The sequence below is a fragment of the Cetorhinus maximus genome, unplaced genomic scaffold (assembly GCF_964194155.1).
Source record: "Cetorhinus maximus unplaced genomic scaffold, sCetMax3.hap1.1 HAP1_SCAFFOLD_527, whole genome shotgun sequence".
NCBI lineage: Eukaryota > Metazoa > Chordata > Chondrichthyes > Lamniformes > Cetorhinidae > Cetorhinus > Cetorhinus maximus.
The window spans coordinates 96,359-112,812 of NW_027596469.1; the positions used below are offsets into that span (position 1 = coordinate 96,359).

Genomic DNA, 16,454 nt, shown 5'->3' on the forward strand with positions numbered 1-16,454 from the left:
GGGGTATATCAGAGAGTGTTACAGTGAGGGGTGTGGGGTATATCAGAGAGGGTTACAGTGAGTGGTGTGGGGTATATCAGAGAGTGTTACAGTGAGGGGTGTGGGGTATATCAGAGTGTTACAGTGAGGGGTGTGGGGTATATCAGAGAGTGTTACAGTGATGGATGTGGTGTATATCAGAGTGTTACAGTGAGGGGTGTGCGGTATATCAGAGAGTGTTACAGTGAGGAGTGTGGGGTATATCAGAGAGTGTTACAGTGAGGGGTGTGGGGTATATCAGAGAGTGTTACAGTGAGGGGTGTGGGGTATATCAGAGAGTGTTACAGTGAGGGGTGTGGGGTATCAGAGAGTGTTACAGTGAGGGGTGTGGGATATATCAGAGGGTGTTACAGTGAGGGGTGTGGGGTATATCAGAGAGTGTTACCGTGAGGGGTGTGGGGTATATCAGAGAGTGTTACAGTGAGGAGTGTGGGGTATATCAGAGAGTGTTACAGTGAGGAGTGTGGGGTATATCAGAGAGTGTTACAGTGAGGGGTGAGGGGTATATCAGAGAGTGTTACAGTGAGGGGTTTGGGGTATATCAGAGAGTGTTACAGTGAGGGGTGTGGGGTATATCAGAGAGTGTTACAGTGAGGGGTGTGGGGTATATCAGAGGGTGTTACAGTGAGGGGTGTGGGGTATATCAGAGAGTGATACAGTGAGGAATGTGGGTTATATCGGATTGTGTTACAGTGAGGGGTGTGGGGTATCAGAGAGTGTTACAGTGAGGGGTGTTGGGTATATCAGAGAGTGTTACAGTGAGGGGTGTGGGGTATATCGGAGAGTGTTACAGTGAGGGGTGTGGGGTATATCAGAGCGTGTTACAGTCGGGGGTGTGCGGTGTATCAGAGAGTGTTACAGTGAGTGGTGTGGGGTATATCAGAGTGTGTTACAGTGAGGGGTGTGGGGTATATCAGAGCGTGTTACAGTCGGGGGTGTGGGGTATATCAGAGAGTGTTACAGCGATGGGTTTGGGGTATATCAGAGCGTGTTACAGTGAGGGGTGTGGGGTATATCAGAGAGTGTTACAGTGAGGGGTGTGGTATATATCAGAGAGCGTTACAGTGAGGGGTGTGGGGTGTATCAGAGAGTGTTACAGTGAGGGGTGTGGAATATATCAGAGAGTGTTACAGTGAGGGGTGTGGGATATATCAGAGAGTGTTACAGTGAGGGGTGTGGGGTATATCGGAGAGTGTTACAATGAGGGGTGTGGGGTATATCAGAGAGGGTTACAGTGAGGGGTGTGGGGTATATCAGAGAGGGTTACAGTGAGGGGTGTGGGGTATATCAGAGTGTTACAGTGAGGGGTGTGGGGTATATCAGAGAGTGTTACAGTGATGGGTGTGGTGTATATCAGAGTGTTACAGTGAGGGGTGTGGGGTATATCAGAGAGTGTTACAGTGAGGAGTGTGGGGTATATCAGAGAGTGTTACAGTGAGGGGTGTGGGGTATATCAGAGAGTGTTACAGTGAGGGGTGTGGGGTATATCAGAGAGTGTTACAGTGAGGGGTGTGGGGTATCAGAGAGTGTTACAGTGAGGGGTGTGGGATATATCAGAGGGTGTTACAGTGAGGGGTGTGGGGTATATCAGAGAGTGTTACAGTGAGGGGTGTGGGGTATATCAGAGAGTGTTACAGTGAGGAGTGTGGGGTATATCAGAGAGTGTTACAGTGAGGGGTGTGGGGTATATCAGAGCGTGTTACAATGAGGGGTGTGGGGTATATCGGAGAGTGTTACAGTGAGGGGTGTGAGGTATATCGGAGAGTGTTACAGTGAGGGGTGTGGGGTATATCAGAGAGTGTTACAGTGAGGAGTGTGGGGTATATCAGAGAGTGTTACAGTGAGGGGTGTGGGGTATATCAGAGAGTGTTACAGTGAGGGGTGTGGGGTATATCAGAGAGTTTTACAGTGAGGGGTGTGGAGTATATCAGAGAGTGTTACAGTGAGGGGTGTGGGATATATCAGAGAGTGTTACAGTGAGGGGTGTGGGGTATATCGGATAGTGTTACAGTGAGGGGTGTGGGGTATATCAGAGAGGGTTACAGTGAGGGGTGTGGGGTATATCAGAGAGTGTTACAGTGAGGGGTGTGGGGTATATCAGAGTGTTACAGTGAGGGGTGTGGGGTATATCAGAGAGTGTTACAGTGATGGGTGTGGTGTATATCAGAGTGTTACAGTGAGGGGTGTGGGGTATATCAGAGAGTGTTACAGTGAGGAGTGTGGGGTATATCAGAGAGTGTTACAGTGAGGGGTGTGGTGTATCAGAGAGTGTTTCAGTGAGGAGTGTGGGGTATATCAGAGAGTGTTACAGTGAGGGGTGTGGGGTATATCGGAGAGTGTTACAGTGAGGGGTGTGGGGTATATCAGAGCGTGTTACAGTCGGGGGTGTGGGGTATATCAGAGAGTGTTACAGTGAGGGGTGTGGGGTATATCAGAGTGTGTTACAGTGAGGGGTGTGGGGTATATCAGAGCGTGTTACAGTCGGGGGTGTGGGGTATATCAGAGAGTGTTACAGCGAGGGGTTTGGGGTTTATCAGAGCGTGTTACAGTGAGGGGTGTGGGGTATATCAGAGAGTGTTACAGTGAGGGGTGTGGTATATATCAGAGAGTGTTACAGTGAGGGGTGTGGGGTATATCAGAGTGTGTTACAGTGAGGGGTGTTAGGTATATCAGAGAGTGTTACAGTGAGAGGTGTGGGGTATATCAGAGAGTGTTACAGTGAGGGGTGTGGGGTATATCAGAGCGTGTTACAGTGAGGGTTGTGGGGTATATCGGAGAGTGTTACAGTGAGGGGTGTGAGGTATATCGGAGAGTGTTACAGTGAGGGGTGTGGGGTATATCAGAGAGTGTTACAGTGAGGAGTGTGGGGTATATCAGAGAGTGTTACAGTGAAGGGTGTGGGGTATATCAGAGAGTGTTACAGTGAGGGGTGTGGGGTATATCAGAGAGTGTTACAGTGAGGGGTGTGGGCTATCAGAGAGTGTTACAGTGAGGGGTGTGGGATATATCAGAGGGTGTTACAGTGAGGGGTATATCAGAGAGTGTTACAGTGAGGGGTTTGGGGTATATCAGAGAGTGTTACAGTGAGGGATGTGGGGTATATCAGAGAGTGTTACAGTGAGGGGTGTGGGGTATATCAGAGAGTGTTACAGTGAGGGGTGTGGGGTATATCAGAGGGTGTTACAGTGAGGGGTGTGGGGTATATCAGAGAGTGTTACAGTGAGGGGTGTGGTGTATATCGGAGAGTGTTACAGTGAGGGGTGTGGGGTATCAGAGAGTGTTACAGTGAGGGGTGTGGGGTATATCAGAGAGTGTTACAGTGAGGGGTGTGGGGTATATCGGAGAGTGTTACAGTGAAGGGTGTGGGGTATATCAGAGCGTGTTACAGTCGCGGGTGTGGGGTATATCAGAGAGTGTTACAGTGAGGGGTGTGGGGTATATCAGAGTGTGTTACAGTGAGGGGTGTGGGGTATATCAGAGCGTGTTACAGTCGGGGGTGTGGGGTATATCAGAGAGTGTTACAGCGAGGGGTTTGGGGTATATCAGAGCATGTTACAGTGAGGGGTGTGGGGTATATCAGAGCGTGTTACAGTGAGGGGTGTGGGGTATATCAGAGTGTGTTACAGTGAGGGGTGTGGGGTATATCAGAGAGTGTTACAGTGAGGGGTGTGGGGTATATCAGAGAGTGTTACAGTGAGGGGTGTGGGGTATATCAGAGAGTGTTACAGTGAGGGGTGTGGGGTATATCAGAGCGTGTTACAGTCGGGGGTGTGGGGTGTATTTGAGTTGTGACTACCTGCCCTGTCCTGATGTCCTGTCTCTCTATGTGCAGGATATTGCTGTGCCGCTCTTCAACCTGAAACTGGCAATGGAACAACTGGCCGGAAACAAGACCTTTCTCTGTATCTTAGCAACGCTTCTGGCCATTGGGAATTTCCTGAATGGTGTTAATGTAAGGGAACAGGGATATTTTCCAGTCACCCTCCATTTCCTCTGTGGGGTGTGAAAATAGGGAGTGTGCGTGTGAACGAGCTTCCTCTGGTACTAAATATTAATTTCAATTACCGGCTCGGCTATGCGAGGGAGTTTCGATTGTATTCCCATCAAACACTCCCAGGACATGTATAGCACGGGGTAAGATACAGAGTAAAGCTCCCTCTACACACTCCCCATCAACCACTCCCAGGACAGGTACAGCACGGGGTTAGATACAGAGTAAAGCTCCCTCTACACCGTCCCCATCAAACACTCCCAGGACAGGTACAGCGCGGGGTTAGATACAGAGTAAAGCTCCCTCTACACCGTCCCCATCAAACACTCCCAGGACAGGTACAGCACGGGGTTAGATACAGAGTAAAGCTCCGTCCACACTGTCCCCATCAAACACTCCCAGGGCAGGTACAGCACGGGGTTAGATACAGAGTAAAGCTCCCTCTACTCTGTCCCCATCAAACACTCCCAGGACAGGTACAGCACGGGGTTAGATACAGAGTAAAGCTCCCTCTACACTGTCCCCATCAAACACACCCAGGACAGGTACAGCACGGGGTTAGATACAGAGTAAAGCTCCCTCTACACTGTCCCCATCAAACACACCCAGGACAGGTACAGCACGGGGTCAGATGCAGAGTAGAATATTGTCTAGTCGTCTGGATTTATGTTCCTGGAACCTCGAGCCTATCTCACACCTCAACCTTGTTTTGGAGATATTGAGACCTAGAGTGTCCCCTGTGATCCCAGGGGGCAGCGAGCTAGCCAATCAGCTGTTGAGCTTCTGGGCTTGGGTGTGGGGGGCAGGGTGCGGGCTTTGCTTGGCCCATGTTGCTCGATAGGTGGCACTCTTGAGTCTTTGGGCACAATGCTGCCAGTTGAAGCCCCACTCTGGAGAGTTGAGAGGAGCAATCAAGGCCGACAGCCTCAGTGCCTTACCGAGGGAGTGCTGCACTGCCAGGGGAGCTGTCCTTCAGATGAGACTGAAAAATGAGGCCACATCTGCCTGCGCATGTTCTCCCACGATAGAGGTTCGAAGGTGCTCAGGGGAGTTATCCTTGTCGTCCTGCCTCAATCAACATCGAGTGATCGGCATGCAGCAGTCTGTGAAAGGCGCTATATCAATGCAAGTCTTTCTTTTTTCCCTCCCCTCCCCCCCTCCCCGCCCCTACCTTCTGGGTCTCAGGCGAAGGGCTTTGAGCTGAGCTACCTCGAGACAGTGCCGAGGGTGAGGGATACCGTCCACAAACAGCCTTTGCTGTACCACGCCTGCTCCATCATCGTCCAGAGCTTCCCCGACACCACTGACCTGTACTCGGAGATCAACGCCATCACTCGCTCTGCCAAGGTAACACGCCTCTTCCACCAGTGTTTCTCTCTCCCTCTCTCTCTCTCTCTCGACCACTTTCTGCCCATCATTTCTCTCTTCGTTGATAGTCTGCCTCACGTTCTCATCCTGCCTTTCAAACCCTCTCTCTCGGCTTCTACCCTATCTCGCTCTCCCTGCCTCCTTTCCACTTCCTGTCTATCTCCTTTTCTCTCTCTCGCTTTCTCTCTGTCTGTCTCTTTCTCTCACTCTCTTTCTCACTCCCTCTCTCTTTCTCTCTCTCTGTCTCCCTCTCTCTTTCTCTCTCTCTGTCTCCCTCTCTCTCTGAATTTCTTCCTCTATCTGTCTGCCTCTTTCTCTCACTTTCTGTCTTTCTTCCCCTCTCTCTCTGTCTGTCTTTCTCTCACCCTCCCTCTTTCTCTCTCTGTCTTTCTCCCTCCCTCTCTCTCTTTCTTCCTCTCTCTCTCTGTCTCTTTCTCTCACTCTCTCTCTCTCTCTGTCGTCTCTTTCTCTCACTCTCTCTCTTTCTCCCCCTCTCTGTCTTTCTCTCTCTCTCTCTCTCTCTCTCACTCTCTGTCTCTCTCTGTCTCTTTCTCCCTCTATCTCTCACGCTCTTTCTCTCACTCTCTCTCTGTCTATTTTTGTGTGTCTCTGTCTCTCTTTTTCTCTCTCTCTCTCTCTCTCTCTCACACTCTCTCTCTGTCTCTTTCTCCCTCTATCTCTCACGCTCTTTCTCTCACTCTTTCTCAGTCTCTCTTTGTGTGTGTCTCTGTCTCTCTTTCTCTCTCTGTCTCTCTTTCTCTCACTCTGTCTCTTTCTCCCTCTATCTCTCACTCTCTTTCTCTCACTCTCTCTCTGTGTGTGTCTCTGTCTCTCTTTTTCTCTCTCTCTCTCCCTGTCTCTTTCTCTCTGTTGTAGACTCGATCTTCCAGAACAACTTTTCTTGGTGGACACGTTCAACTTTATTTACCAGACAGCAGCTGCAGCTACACTTGTGCATCAAACTCCGTAGCCAGAGAACAACTCCCTGCCCCGAGGTTCCCCGCGCTGCAAACTCATTGGTGTACACAGACCATGTGACCTTACAACGCGCGATTATTCTTAAAGCTACAGTCCTACGTTTATCCAAACTACAGTCGCTACATTCCTCCCCCTTCGACTTTTCTGCGCATTTCGTATTTCCAAAGGATATTTACCCCGTGACATCACAACGTTGACGCAGGTCGTGAAATGACAAGTTCAGTCTTCCAGGGTGGGTTCCCTGCTCCGTGTGGAACGCTGCAGCTCCCCGACTCCCGGTTCTTTTGCGGGAACCGCGTTCCCTGGAACCGCATTAACATCTGGTACCTCATTGGGCGCACGCAGCTTCAGTGTCGTTCACTCCAACAGAGACGTCGGGCGCGTCCTGTCGCTGGTTGGGCAACTTTGACAGGAGCCACTGGGGGTTCTCAGCGACGGACAGGTCGGGGGGGGAGCGGTGTCCCTCTTCTCCTTAAACGATCCAACGTGCTTCCACCTTGCACGTGGCCATGGCAATGGCCTGGTCACCGAGCTTGCTTTACCAGGTAACCACTTCGGTTTCCCCCACCCCCCCACCGAAACTCTTTACGTGCGCTGCTTCCCCGACGGTCAAGCGTCTCTCTAATCATGAGTCGCTTGTTGGGTTCCCTTGACTTTCATCCACTCCAAATTGGGGGGGGGGACACACACCCAGGGCTTAGTCTGGTCCGAAGGGCACCACCTCGGACCGGAGGGACCCTCGTAGAGGGCGTTGCGGGGGGTGCTGTCTCTCAGCCGGCTTTCCTTCCCTTTGCCGAGCTCGCTCGCTGCGCCTCGGACCCCGTCAGTTCAGCGGAGCCTCCCCGGGTTTCTTCACGCTGCTCCGCCCGCGTCGTTGGTGGAAGGCCGTCTTCGTTTCTTCGGGGCCGTTGAGTCCTCGCGCGCTCTGTTTTCACTCGGCCGTGGCCCTCGGGGGTCTCCAGGCTCTTCCCGAGGCCTTGCTCCTCTTCCTCGCTGCCTCTCTCCCTCTCACTCTCTTTCTCTCGCTGTCTCTCTCCTTCTCTCTCTCTCTGTCTCTCTCTCTGTCTCTCTCTCTGTCTCTGTCTCTCTCTCTCTGTCTCTCTCTCTCTCTCTCTGTCTCTCTCTCTCTCTCTGTCTCTCTCTCTCTGTTTCTCTCTGTCTCTCTCTCTCTCTCTCTGTCTCTCTCTCTCTGTCTCTCTCTCTCTGTTTCTCTCTGTCTCTCTCTCCCTGTCTCTCTCTGTCTTTCTCTCTCTCTCTCTGTCTCTCTCTGTCTGTCTCTCTCTCTCTCTGTCTCTCTATCTCACTCTCTCTCTGTCTCTCTCTCTCTGTTTCTCTCTGTCTCTCTCTTCCTGTCTCTCTCTGTCTCTCTCTCCCTGTCTCTTCTCTCTGTCTCTCTCTCTCTTTCTCACGCTGTCTCTCTCCTTCACTCTCTCTCTGTCTCTCTGCATCTGTATCCCTGCCTCTCTCTTTCTCGCTGCCTCTCTCTCCCTCTCTCTCTCTCCCTCTCTCTGCCTCTCCCAACGGCCTTGATCTCCCTTTCTCTCAGTCTGTCTCTCCCTCCATCTAAGGAATGCCTCGGATTTAAAATTCTCATCCCTGATTTCCAAATCCCTCCCTGGCAGCGCGCCCCCTCCCCCTCCCCCTCTCTGTAAACTCCTCCGGCCCCCTCGGGCCTCCGGGATCTCCGCACCCCTCCGATTCCGGCCTCTCGAGCGTTCCTCCCCGATTTGAATCACTCCACCATGGGCGGCCGTGCCTTCAGCTGCCCGGGCATCCCTCATCCCGAGCTCTGGAATCCCCCCCCCTCAACCTCTCAGCCCCTCCCTCGACCGCTCCCTCCTCCTTTAAGATGCCCCTTAAAACCGACCCCTGTGACCGAGCTTTTGGTCACCTGATCTCATACCTCCTTATGTGGCTCAGTGTCAGGTTTTTTTTTTGATAATCACTATTGTGAAGCCCCTTGGGGTTGCTTCGTTAAGTTAAAGGTGCGATGATGGCGTACTGGTAATGACACTGGGCTAGTAACCCGGGCTAAAGCTCTTTGGGGTTGGGGGGGGTGGGGTGCGTGGTGGGGAACATGGGTTCAAATCCCACCCATGGCGGCCGGTGGAATTTAAAATTGAATTCATAAAATTTGCAATCATGAAGCCAGTTTCAGTCACAGGAACTGTGACAACCATCATCGATCGTCATAAAAAAAACCCATCTGGTTCACTTATGTCGCCCTTTAGGGAAGGGGGAAATCTTCCATCCTTACCCGGTCTGGCCTACACGTGACTCCAGACCACTCCCCGCCCCCCCCACACTGATGTGGTTGACCCTTAACTTGCCCCCCCTCTCTGAAATGGCTGAGCAAGATACTCTGCTCAAGGGGCAATTAGGGATGGGCAACAAATGCTGGGGCCTCGCCAGTGACACCCACGTCCCGTGAATGAATAAAAAAAGACATGTAACTGGTTGTTGTTGACTGTTCTGACACCCATGCTCTCCCTCCGTCACTCTTTATCTATCTACCCTCCCTCTATCTCTTCCCCCCCACCCCCCTGCCCCCCTCTACCCATCAGCAGGTCACACACTGAGAAACCCCAGATGGGATTAACCTGTGTCCTCTCTCCTCCCTCTCCCTCCCTTTCTCTCTATCCCCAACCCAACTCTCTGTCCCTCTCTCTCATGTCACCGCATCACACGGCACATATGTAATAACACTCGCGCCCCACAAGTGCCAGGCAGAGACCATCTCCAACAAAAGAGAATCTAACCATCTCCCCTTGACATTTAATGACATTACCATCGCTGAATCCCCCACTATCAACATCCTGGGGTGACCATTGACCAGAAACTGAACCGGACCAGCCATATAAATACTGTGGCGACAAGGGCAGGTCAGAGGCTGGGAATCCTGTGGAGAGTCACTCACCTCCTGACTCCCCCCGCAAAGCCTGTCCACTATCGACAAGGCACAAGTCAGGAGTGTGATGGGATACTCCCCCCACTTGCCTGGATGAGTGCGGCTCCCACAACACTCGAGAAGCTCGACACCGTCCAGGACAAAGCAGCCCCCGCTCGATCGGCACCCCATCCACCAACATTCGCTCCCTCCACCACCGACGCACAGTGGCAGCAGTGTGTGTACCATCTACAAGATGCACCGCAGCAACTCACCCAGGCTCCTTTGACAGCACCTTCCAAACCCACGACCGCTACCGTCTAGAAGGACGAGGGCAGCAGACGCACGGGGAACACCACCACCTGGAAGTTCCCCCTCCGAGCCACACTCGCTGTCCCGACTTGGGAATATATCGGCCGTTCCTTCATTGTCGCCGGGTCAAAATCCTGGGGAAACTCCCTCCCCTAACAGCACAGTGGGTGTACCTACACCACAGGGGACTGCAGCGGCTCAAGAAGGCGGCTCACCCACCACCTTCTCAAGGGGGCAATTAGGGGAACGAATGAAAAAGAAACAACTGCCAAAGCCCCCTGTGTGGGTTGGGGGGTGGGGGGGGGCGGCGGGGGCAAGGAAGGGGCACGGTGAACCTTTGCCCTCTTCCCTTTGACCCTTTCCCCCTCAAGCCTTACCCCATGAGGTGACACAGTGTGAAGCCCCTGTGGTGGTCAGTCGGGGGTGGGTGGGGGTGGGGGGATGGTGGGGAGGGGGGGCTAGGGGGTCGTTAACCTTTGCCCTATAACCTTACGTTGCGCACCACGAATCCCCCCCCGGGCGGCTAAGCTTTGCCCTCTTCGCCCCCTCAGGTTGACTTCGCCCAGCTCCAGGCGGACCTGACGCGACTGGAGCACAACTGCAAGGCAGCATGGGACCACCTGAAGGCCATCGCCAAGAGGGACAGTGGCCCGGCCTTCAAAACCAAGCTGCCGGCCTTCCTGAAGGAGTGCGCGCAGCGCGTCATCATCCTGAAGGCGGTCCAGAGGCGGATAAGGAACAGGTAGGCTTGAATCGAAGTGGGGGAGGGGCGGCGGCCGGGGGGGTGGGGGGGCGGGTGTGTGGACTCGTCGCTGAAAGGAGAGTCATGGCGCCGAAGCTCCGCCTCTCGCGCCCGTCGGGACAAACACAGGAATGCCAAATTTCAAAGGACGGCAACGGCTCACACTGCGGGAGGAGACGGGGTGCTGGTCGGTTGGCAACTCGGCCCTGATTGGCCGAGTCGTCACCAGGGAGGGAGTAGAGGGGGGGCTATGGGATCCCCCAGGGTAATTGATTAAAAAAAAAGGACACCAGGCTTGAACGCATTCCTTCCGTCTGCCCGAGAGTGGGCCCCCGCGGTCATGAACGTACGCCCGCTTCCGGCGAGCGTAGGTAAGCCGTGTCGCGGTCTCAACGGGTGGCCTTAAATCGGTCGCGGGCGTGGCCGTTGGCGCGCTCGGGGTTGGTCGGCGGGTGCCGTCCGATCGCGGAATCGCACCCGGCGGTCGGCGTCTTGTTTTGGGTTTGGCCGTGGCGGGCCGGCGGCTGATGGCCTGAACTCCGACCTTGTGCCCGGCGCCCTCCCTCTCTCGCGGCGTAGATGGTTGCGGTCATTTTGAAATTTGGCACTCTTTGCCTTTTAGGCCCCGTTGAGCGCGCAAGGCAAAGGGCTTCTTCTCTTTGCGGCGATATCCGAAGTCCCGTAAGGCTGAACCCGGGCTGAACGCGGTGCCCCTCGCCGCCTCGAGGCGTTCCGAAGCGCTCTGCGGCCGGCGGAGGCGTGTTGAACCGGGGCGCCGCCCGCCATTGCAATGCGGGGAAACTCGGCAGCCAATTTGCGCACAGGGAGATCGCGCAAACAGCAAGGCGGCCAGTGGCCTGATCACCTATGTTTGGCGGTGCCGGGTGAAGAATAAATATTGGGCCTCAGGGTACCAGGGTCGGGGTGAGGAGGGGGGGTGGCGGTGAGGGGAGAGGGGGTGGGGAGGGGGGAAAGGGAGTGGGGAGGAGGTGGGGGGGCACACCCCCCCCCCCCTTTTCTCTTACTTCAACAGCGACTGTGGGACCTTTTACGCCACCCAAGAGAGGGCAGAAGCCGGGGTGGGAGGGGGGGTGGGGTTTGGGGGTGGGGGGTGGTGGGGCTCTCAAGTTCACAATGTGGCTTACTTATACTTGCTAGAGGTGTCATACATTCATACGCAGGGCTCCCTCGGGCGCTGGCACCGGGAGTGTGTCGGGCCTGGATTTATTGGTGGGGGAGCCTTGAGTTCCCCCCGGAGACGCCCGAGGGCCGGAGCTCGCACGCCTCCCGATCCAGGAGCGCGGGTGATACCGGGCGCGGCGCGGGCCGACCACCCCGGGTGGAACGGCCCCGCGGGAGTGACACTTTTCAAAAGTGACCCTGTCCTCGGAACTCTCGTCCGCTGGCCGCTCCGAGTCGTCCCGAGGGGTGGCCGGAGTCGAAAACATCAAGCCCGCGGCTGGAGCCTTGTGTAGGCCCAGGTCGAGGAGCCAGGGCAAGTTCCTGACAGAATGCTGCAGAGGGACCTGGGTGTCATGGGACATGAATCACAAAAAAGTCAGTATGCAGGTACAGCAAGTAACGAGGAAGGCACATGGAGTGTTATCCTTTATGGCAAGGGGTGGGGGTGGAGTATAAAAGTCGGGAAGTCTTGCTACAACTGGACAGGGCGTTGGCGAGTCCGCAGCCGAAGTACTGCGCAGAGTTCTGGCCTCCTTACTTAAGGAGGGACGCACTTGTGCTGGGAGCCATTGGGAGAAGGTTCGCTCGGCCGATTCCCGGGATGAAGTGGGGGGGTTTGTCTCATGGGGAAAGGTTGAGCAGGTTGGGCCGGTACCCATTGGAGTTTAGAAGATCGAGAGGGGATCTTATTGAGACAGATAAGATTCTGCGAGGGGGTGGGCCTTGACAGGGTGGATGCTGAGAGGATGTTTCCCCCTCATGCGGGGTGGGGGGGTGGGGAATCTAGAACTAGGGGGGTCAATATTTAAAAATAAGGGGGTCGCCCATTTAGGACGGAGACGAGGAGAAATTTTTTCTCTCAGAGGGCGGTGAGTTTTTGGAAATCTCTTCCTCGAAAGGTGGTGGAAGGAGAGTCTTGGAATATTTTTAAGGCGGAGCTGGATAGATTCTTGATAAGCGAGGGGGGTGAAAGGTTATCGGGGGGAGGTGGGAATGTGGGGTTGAGGTTACAATCAGATCAGCTGTGATCTTATTGAATGGCGGGGCAGGCTGGAGGGGCCGAGTGGCCTACTCCTGCTCCTAATTAGTATTTATACAGCCAGTGCCATTTAAAATTAGAATTGTAGGAATGAAAGGCTTAACATATGAGGAATGTTTGAGGGCTCTGTGTCTATGCTCGATGGAGTTTAGAAGGATGAGGGGAGATCTGATTGAAACTTACAGAATACTGAAAGGCCTGGATAGAGTGGACGTGGGGAAGATGTTTCCATGAGTAGGAGAGACTAGGACCCTAGGGCACAGCCTCAGAGTAAAGGGAAGACCTTTTAGAACAGAGATGAGGAGAAACTTCTTTAGCCAGAGAGTGGTGAATGTATGGAATTCATTGCCACAGAAGGCTGTGGAGGCCAGGTCATTGATTGTATTTAAGAGCGAGATAGATAGGTTCTTGATTGGTAAGGGGATCAAAGGTTACGGGGAGAAGGCGGGAGAATGGGGTTGAGAAACTTATCAGCCATGATTGAATGGCGGAGCAGACTCGATGGGCCGAATGGCCTAATTTCTGCTCCTATGTCTTATGGTCTGTATGAGCTGCTGAACGTGGATCCTCTGTTATTTCTTCCTAGCAGACTCCCTCTGCTGGTAAATGTATATGTATACATGTATATGGTATATGCCTTGAGTGGACAAAATGCACATTGCAATTTTCAATACACTAAGGCTGGAGGCTGGTTTTTGCCGCTCGGAGAGTCGGTAGCGGTGGGTGGGATTGACGCTGCCCTCCCATTGCAGGTTCCATTCCTTCCTCCTGTACTTCGGTTATCCGAGCTCCAGTGTTCGCAAGATGACTGTGGGCAAGTTCTGCAAGCTGATCAGTGACTTTGCCCTGGAGTACCACACAGCCCGAGCCCAGGTCCTGCAGCAGAAGGAGAGGCAGGAGAGAGAGAAAGAGAGACGGCAGCGAGAGGTCAGTCACCGTGTGTGTGTTTGTGTGTGTGTGTGTGTGTGTTTCGGGTGGGGGGTAGGTTTGGCAGGGGGAGGGGGCGGAGGTGGGAATGGTAGTAAGAGGGGGGAGTGGAGGGAAAGAGAGAGGCAGAGAGGGAATGGCAGAGTGGGAGACAAAGACAGGGAGGAATGGAGGCTGAGACAGGGGCAAACAGAATGAGAGAGAGAGTAAGACACGGAGAAAGAGAGAGAGAGAGAGAGAGACAGAGAGAAAGAGGCAGAGGAAGAGGCAGAAAGAGAGTGAAAGAGACAAAAAGACAAAGAGAGAGAGGGACAAAGCCAGAGAGAGAGAGAAGAGAGAGGGACAGAGAGGGAGAGTGAGAGAGAGAGAGAGGGAGAGAGAGAGAGAGAGAGGGAAGGAGACAGAAAAACAGAGAGGGGTACGGATGGAGAGAGATGAGCAGAAAGACAGAGACACAGAATGCGGCAGATGGAAATATGGACAGAGTGTGAGAGTGAGAGAGAAAGAGAGAGATGCACAGAGAGACAGGGAGCAGGACAGAATGGGGGCAGAGAGAGAGAGAGAGAGAGAAGCAGAGAGAGAGAGATAGGCAGAAAGGGGCAGGCTTAGAGATCGAGGGAGGGGAAGGGAGAGGGAGAGAGAAATAGAGAAAGACAGACAGAGAGATAGAGTCAGAGAGATCGAGAGAGAGAGAGAGAGACAGCAAGATAGTCAGAGAGAGAAACTGAGAGAGGGTGAAGAGGGAGAGGGAGAGACAGAGGCAGAGACAGAGAGAGAGAGAGAGAGAGAGAGAGAGATCTGCATACAGCAAGAAAGAGAGGCAGGGAACCAGATAGAGTAAACATTGAAGAGAATTTCAGATGGGAGCAGGAGTGTCACCTCTTCCTGTCGTCAGTGGAATGTAACCGGGGAAGACCAGAGCTGAGGAACAAAAGAATGGCTTTAGGAATAGGAGCTTTACTGTGTATCTAACCCCGTGCTGTACCTGTCCTGGGAGTGTTTGATGGGGATGGCGTAGAGGGAGCTTTACCCTGTATCTAACCCCCTGCTGTACCTGTCCTGGGAGTGTCTGATGGGGACAGTGTAGATGGAGATTTACTCTGTATCTAACCCCGTGCTGTATCTGTCCTGGGAGTGTTTGATGGGGACAGTGTAGAGGGAGCTTTACCCTGTATCTAACCCCGTGCTATACCTGTCCTGGGAGTGTTTGATGGGGACAGTGTAGAGGGAGATTTACTCTGTATCTAACCCCGTGCTGTACCTGTCCTGGGAGTGTTTGATGGGGACAGTGTAGAGGGAGCTTTACTTTGTACCTAACCCCGTGCTGTACCTGTCCTGGGAGTGTTTGATGGGGACAGTGTAGAGGGAGCTTTACTTTGTACCTAACCCCGTGCTGTACCTGCCCTGGGAGTGTTTGATGGGGACAGTGTAGAGGGAGCTTTACTCTGTATCTAACCCCGTGCTGTACCTGTCCTGGGAGTGTTTGATGGGGACAGTGTAGAGGGAGCTTTACTCTGTATCTAACCCCGTGCTGTACCTGTCCTGGGAGTGTTTGATGGGGACAGTGTAGAGGGAGCTTTACTCTGTATCTAACCCCGTGCTGTACCTGTCCTTGGAGTGTTTCCTGGGGACAGTGTAGAGGGAGCTTTACTCTGTATCTAACCCCGTGCTGTACCTGTCCTTGGAGTGTTTCCTGGGGACAGTGTAGAGGGAGATTTACTCTGTATCTAACCCCGTGCTGTACCTGTCCTTGGAGTGTTTCCTGGGGACAGTGTAGAGGGAGCTTTACTCTGTATCTAACCCCGTGCTGTACCTGTCCTGGGAGTGTTTCCTGGGGACAGTGTAGAGGGAGATTTACTCTGTATCTAACCCCGTGCTGTACCTGTCCTGGGAGTGTTTGATGGGGACAGTGTAGAGGGAGCTTTACTCTGTATCTAACCCCGTGCTGTACCTGTCCTGGGAGTGTTTGATGGGGACAGTGTAGAGGGAGCTTTACTCTGTATCTAACCCTGTGCTGTACCTGTCCTGGGAGTGTTTGATGGGGACAGTGTAGAGGGAGCATTACTCTGTATCTAACCCCGTGCTGTACCTGTCCTGGGAGTGTTTGATGGGGACGGTGCAGAGGGAGCTTTACTCTGTATCTAACCCTGTGCTGTACCTGCCCTGGGAGTGTTTGATGGGGACGGTGCAGAGGGAGCTTTACTCTGTATCTAACCCCTGTACCTGTCATTCCCAGGATCGCGAGCAGAGCTCGGGTGCCGAGTCCCCGCTGAACGTCGCGGCGGTGATCCGGAGCATGTATCCCGAGGTGAACCGGCAGCACGAGCACATGACGGAGATCCTGAACACGCCGGAGAGGACCCGCAAGTTCGACTCCAGCCTGCCACGCAGCCGGTGCAGGAAGCGGGAGCGGACGGGCGAGGGGGCGGCAACGCCGGGAATGAAACCTTGGGCTGGCGCTGACGTAGTGGTGACGTCAGCGGACTAGTAATTCGGGTGCCCGGGCTAATGCTCTGCTTGGGGTGCGGGGGGGGTGGGGGGGGTGTTGGGGGGTGGGGGATGGGGGGGTGGTGGGGGGAGTAGACAGAGTGGGTTCGAACCCCACCAACTGCAGCTGGTGGCATTTAAATTCGATTAATAAAACCTAGAATTGAAAGCGACTCTCAGTCATGGTGACCGTGGCAGCCATCGTTGTTCGTCGTCAAAAAAAAAAAATCCCCATCTGGTTCATTCGTGTTTCCCATTTGAGGGAAGGGGAAATCTGCCGTCCTTACCCGGTCTGGTCTACACGTGACTCCAGACCCACCCCCGCCCCACCCTACCCCACCCCACCACACCCCCCCCACAACACCAACACAGCGAAGCGGTTGAGCCTCATCTTCCTATCCGAGGTGGCTGAGCAAGGCACTCGGTCCAAGGGGCAATTAGGAATGGGCAAAATGAATGCCGGGGTTCTCACCAGTGATCCCCATGTTTGCAGAAAAATTGA

At 53.9% G+C, this 16,454-nt stretch overlaps 1 protein-coding gene across 1 annotated transcript; it reads left to right on the plus strand.

Annotated features, from left to right (window-relative positions):
- Positions 1-3,875: 3,875 nt before the first annotated feature.
- Positions 3,876-16,124, plus strand: LOC144673989 (FH1/FH2 domain-containing protein 3-like). The gene is made up of 5 exons (XM_078535558.1): positions 3,876-3,991; positions 5,216-5,377; positions 10,127-10,317; positions 13,291-13,465; positions 15,702-16,124. The coding sequence occupies exons 1-5, from the start codon at positions 3,908-3,910 to the stop codon at positions 15,951-15,953; spliced, it is 864 nt and encodes a 287-aa protein (XP_078391684.1). The 5' UTR covers positions 3,876-3,907; the 3' UTR covers positions 15,954-16,124.
- The last annotated feature ends 330 nt before the right edge of the window (positions 16,125-16,454 follow it).